This window comes from Rhagoletis pomonella, unplaced genomic scaffold (assembly GCF_013731165.1).
Source record: "Rhagoletis pomonella isolate Grant_MI unplaced genomic scaffold, Rhpom_1.0 Rhpom_scaffold_12332, whole genome shotgun sequence".
NCBI lineage: Eukaryota > Metazoa > Arthropoda > Insecta > Diptera > Tephritidae > Rhagoletis > Rhagoletis pomonella.
The window spans coordinates 1-4,713 of record NW_023470861.1 but is presented as its reverse complement, the minus strand read 5'-3'; the positions used below and the strand labels follow the sequence as shown (position 1 = coordinate 4,713).

General features: G+C 32.4%; 2 protein-coding genes across 2 annotated transcripts; both read right to left on the bottom strand.

Moving 5' to 3' along the window:
• Positions 1-1,765: 1,765 nt before the first annotated feature.
• Positions 1,766-2,336, bottom strand: LOC118756817 (dolichol-phosphate mannosyltransferase subunit 3-like). Its single transcript, XM_036491558.1, has 2 exons — positions 2,075-2,336; positions 1,766-2,014 (listed from the first exon to the last, which is right to left on the bottom strand). The coding sequence occupies exons 1-2, from the start codon at positions 2,228-2,230 to the stop codon at positions 1,880-1,882; spliced, it is 291 nt and encodes a 96-aa protein (XP_036347451.1). The 5' UTR covers positions 2,231-2,336; the 3' UTR covers positions 1,766-1,879.
• Positions 2,337-2,928: 592 nt separating this feature from the next.
• Positions 2,929-4,705, bottom strand: LOC118756818 (the record flags this gene model as incomplete). The annotated part of the gene is made up of 3 exons (XM_036491559.1): positions 2,929-3,157; positions 4,267-4,371; positions 4,454-4,705. Coding segments are annotated over 3 exons (480 nt in total), but the record flags the coding sequence as incomplete, so codon positions are not given.
• Between the last annotated feature and the right edge of the window lie 8 nt (positions 4,706-4,713).

The following is a 4,713-nucleotide window of genomic DNA, read 5'->3' as shown; positions in this document are numbered from 1 at the left end:
TCATCTTCATCTTCATCTTCATCTTCATCTTCATCTTCATTTTCATTTTCATCTTCGTCTTCGTCTTCGTCTTCATCTTTATATTTTCCTTTATCTTGATCTATGTATATCTCCATTTACATATTCACCCAACCATTGTTACTAGGTCAGGTATTTGAATTTCCCTTCCTCATTGTCTTTATATTTAGGTTTCTTTACTGTTATTTTAATCTTTGCCTTTATCACTTTCTTCTTCTACATACTCAACTTTACCTTCTTCCTTGCATGAATCTTAGTCTACATAAATCTGATTCCTAAACTGCTGCTTAGCACATTTCTTTAATTCAGTATCAATATTAAAGCATACATTTAGGAGGCGTTTATATATAGTTTATACCTTAGAGGTATGGTTAGCCGAAAAAGGGGTGTAAAGAAAACATGATTGCCTATTTATATATAAGATATAGGAAACATGGCATGCCGACTTTTTTAGGTTTTAGTTGCGATCTTTTTTCGTTTACTATTAAAGCTGCTTTACTCTACATTCGTTCTGATGACGTTAGGCCATGTATTAGCTCTGATCCTATACTTTTCGTCCAAAATCTTGTAAAATGCATGATAAAAATATAGTACGTTACTTTTAAAATTCTTGACGTTTCCAAACATTTTAATTTTTAAATTTACTCACAAACTCACACACACATTTTCATTTTCAATCTCAAGCAACAACAATTTCGAACAATTTCAATTTTTTATTTTCAATTTTATATGATTTTAAAATGCTGGCAAACTTAAAAAAAAAAAGCATAGCCGACAAATTGAGAGAACGGTTCTACCTTGTTATGTTTTTATCATGGTAACATGTCAAACAGCAAAATTACTCTCTGAATTGAAAGTAAAAACTGAGCAACAACCGCAAAGTACTAGAACAAAAAAGCACTTTTCCTGTAAAAACGTCAAACAGCTTATCGCTTGATACTTTTCATGATTTTACCAGAAGAAAAAGTTCGGGTAAAATCTTCTAATTTCATTCTCTACACAACTCTCCAAAAAAGCGCTCTCATTTACAGGATTTTGGAGTACGCGAACATTTTTCCTGTAACTTCCTGCAAGTTCGTGTAAAAACTTTAAGTTCATAAAGTACTGGATCAGAGATATTCTTTTATATAAAAGTATTGCCACTTTATTCAATGCACATTCACAATTTTTGTGTTTTAAATTTGGAAAATTTTCGATAGTGCCATCGATAGTTTGCCACCAATATGCCGTAACTAACAAAAAATCTAAAATATCCGTAAGTCACATAGCAGGCAGCCAAAAAGCATATAAATACCAAAACTCGGAAAATGCAATTTTGTTTGTTTACAAAAATTGCAACCATATGTTTTGTGATTATATGTTTTCGTGTTGGATAATTTTTTCTGAGTAAAATTTTGCCAGTACAAAATGAACGCTTCTCTTGCATCAAAATGAACGCTTGCTCTCTCAATTTTTGTGTGTTGGATAATTTTTTGTCGTTATCGAACGCCATCCAGTAAAAATTTGGAAAACTATTAAAAATTTTTGACTTGTCGAACGCATCTAATGTATGTTAACGCATCGGTACGATACATTTTCTATTGATAAATAACCTTTATAAGAGAAATACAGCTTAATTTTTTCTACTTAGTAGCTCACTAATTACCTGATTTTAATCTTTAGCGCTAAAGCAACACTCATGGAATGCCAAACAAGTTTTACTGAACTCGCGCAGCATGCATCTAAACAGAATTCAATTTCCTTTTCAATTATTCATACGTAAGTACATAATTATATATTTATTTACATATAACTCAATTATATTTAATAATTAATATGATTGGAAAGTTAATCAGCTTATAAAAGTAGTTACAAATATGCATCAGTCGCGAAATACAAAACCTTTTTCTTTTAAATCCTTCCGCGCTTCTTCAATTTGTTGCTGCAACTCCTTGGCCGCTTGTGGACAGTCGTTGAATGTAAAGGTGCGATAGAGCACAACTGTGGCTGCATAAGCCTATAATTAAATAACATTTATAGCACATAATTTTTCATACATACTAATTTGTATACTAACTCCAAACAAAACCAGTAGCACAATCGGCAACAATTGGATTTCCAATTCCCACTTGGTTAACACAGGCGCCCGCAGATAACCAGCCACTATAGCTAGATAGGGTATTGCGAAAAGTCCTATATAGAGAAGCCAGCGTTGTAAATTTGTTATAGTCATTTTCTGCTGGCTAAATTTCAATGCGTTGGAATGTTAAAAAAATTAAATACAAATAAAACACTTGCGTGTTTTTTAAGTGCCGTTTGACATTTGCAATCAGCTGTTGGGCGAAATCGGTTATTGTCCGCCGTTGGCTGAATATTTCAACGGCGACGTTTTTCAATCACTATTGTGAATGAGCTGTAGTCCCGCTAGATGGCGCGCGCATTGTTATGCTCTGGTCAGAGAACGTATATAAATGGGAAGGCGCATTTTTATAAACGTTCTCTGTATTAACTATTGAAAATCCATACGAAAATGATTTTTCTCGAAAACATTGCGGAATTTTTGGGGGTTACTAAAATTGTAATAACATTTTTACATTTACAGTTTTTAACATTTATTTGTATCACTTTTTGTTTTGCTTTATTTCGCACACGATCTTCAAAAGTGACACAACTCAAAATTACACGTTCGTCAGAAAATGGGAAAAGCTATTTCGTAGGCTACGAATCGTAGCACATGCAAATCATATGAGCAAGGGAGGATTTACCTTAGGTTTTTTCAACAAATTATAACAAAAGTTTGCTCCAGCTTTTGCTTAGAGGTAAATAAGGTAAAAGTTCTGTGTACATTTTTTTGTGCATTATTTCGAAAATGTAAGTAAATGTTTAGCGCCTATGGTTGATACATTTTTAATTGTGTAGTATCTGGGATTACATAGTTTTAAAAATAATATTCACAAGTATGTATTTCAGCACTTCATTTATTTAAATGTAAGAAAGTAATTTGTTCTTCGCTGAGTTACATTATTTTAGTTTCCATTCACGCTCTCCGTAAATGATTTATTACCACTGAGCAAGGCTCATTCTCCAGCAAATTTTTGACACGACAACCAATTATTTGGAATTTTATATCGTCGGTCTGTACTTTTGCGCCAACAAAAAGCTAGAAGATTTGGGAAAAACAGGATATGAAATGTTTTGTTTTACTTTTTTCTATGTACATTAGACCTTACCCCCTGAGAATAAAAAAAAATTTTAAGGAAATTTCGATTTTTTTTTGCCGAGAGGTATTTCCAAACTAATCGTATGACAAAATGTTAAAAATTTGAAAAAGTCAAAATATAAAAAGGCTTTTCTAGATTTGCATAGCAATTAAATGACCCCTTATTCAGTAAAAAAAATTACAACTGTTGGTATTAGCGATTTAAAAATATTAGTAAACTTATGCGCTGGCGTGACGTTACAAAAAACAGAAGTGGATTTTCACTTCGATTAAAAAATTGAAAAACTCTGTGCATTGGGCAAGACTATTTGTATAAAAGCTTTTGTACTAATATTGGAAATTTTTAAGGTTAATTTTCCAGGTTGTGAAATATAAAAATCTTTTCTTGCTAGCGTTACGTTACTAAAATTTCCATTGAAAAAATTTTGTTAATTTTGTTCTTGAAAGAATTTTTAACGGGAAGAAAACATGCATTTTATGTCTAACGTACTTTTTATTTTGACATCAGCGCCACCAGCGGATTAATTTTTTGAAAACCTATGTCCTACTACGTTTCAACTAAATATGCGAAAAGTGAAACCAATCAGAGCATAAATACGGGTTTTCAAAATATCTCGACCCTAACCTACCTAACCAGACCATTTTTGGCAAAAAAATGTCATATGTATACATACATATATTATAACAAGTCATTTTTTAGCAAAAAACAAAACCGACGTCAATTCTCATTTAAAAAATTTAAGATTATCGTTAATTTCATATTTCCTTTAACAAAGGAATTAGCTTTAAATTACTGACATTAGGGTGGTACGTTATGGGAACAGGGCTCTGGTGGGTAAGTACTAAAATGGGTCCAAACCCCAAACCCCAGTCAATGGATTTTTACGTTCAGTAAAGAAATATACATATATATATTTTTTCGAAATTGACTTGCAAAAGTTCTGTAGACTTAGGAGTGTTCGGCGACTTTTTTCTTTTCTGACACGGTCTAATGTACATATGTACATATAAATATATGTATTTATGTATGTACATATATAGTAACTAACCTCAGGATTACTGCTCAAAGCCCACAGTTCATCTTCCTCAAGATTATTTCGGTTAATCTTTAATCCTGTGACGAATCGTAGCCTCTCTGGGTTGTAGGCGACTACCTGTAATTATTAAAAATTGTACATTTAAATATTTGCATTAGGAAAGAGCATCCAACTATTCTTATTTTTCATACTTATTTACCTTCAAATTATCTGAATCGTAATCGCTGTCCTCCTTCCAAGCGATCAACGCACTTGAACTAATCAAACTGCAATATAAATTACCATCATTGTCCATTGCTTCGGATTCACATTGTATGCCACGGCTGCCGATTATTTTAAACTGATCGTATAGCTCATCTTGCTTTTCTGAATTACTGGGAAGTGTCCAGAACGAAGCATTGTTTACCAAGGATAATGGTACACTTACTTCCAGAAAGCTATTAAGCGCGTGAAAATACA

Coding starts and splice junctions, on each gene's coding strand:
- LOC118756817 (XM_036491558.1), bottom strand. CDS start 2,230: ATGACTATAACAAATTTACAACGCTGGCTTCTCTATATAGGACTTTTC. Junction 2,015..2,074: donor TGCTACTGGTTTTGTTTGGA/GTTAGTATACAA, acceptor ATTTAATTATAG/GCTTATGCAGCCACAGTTGT.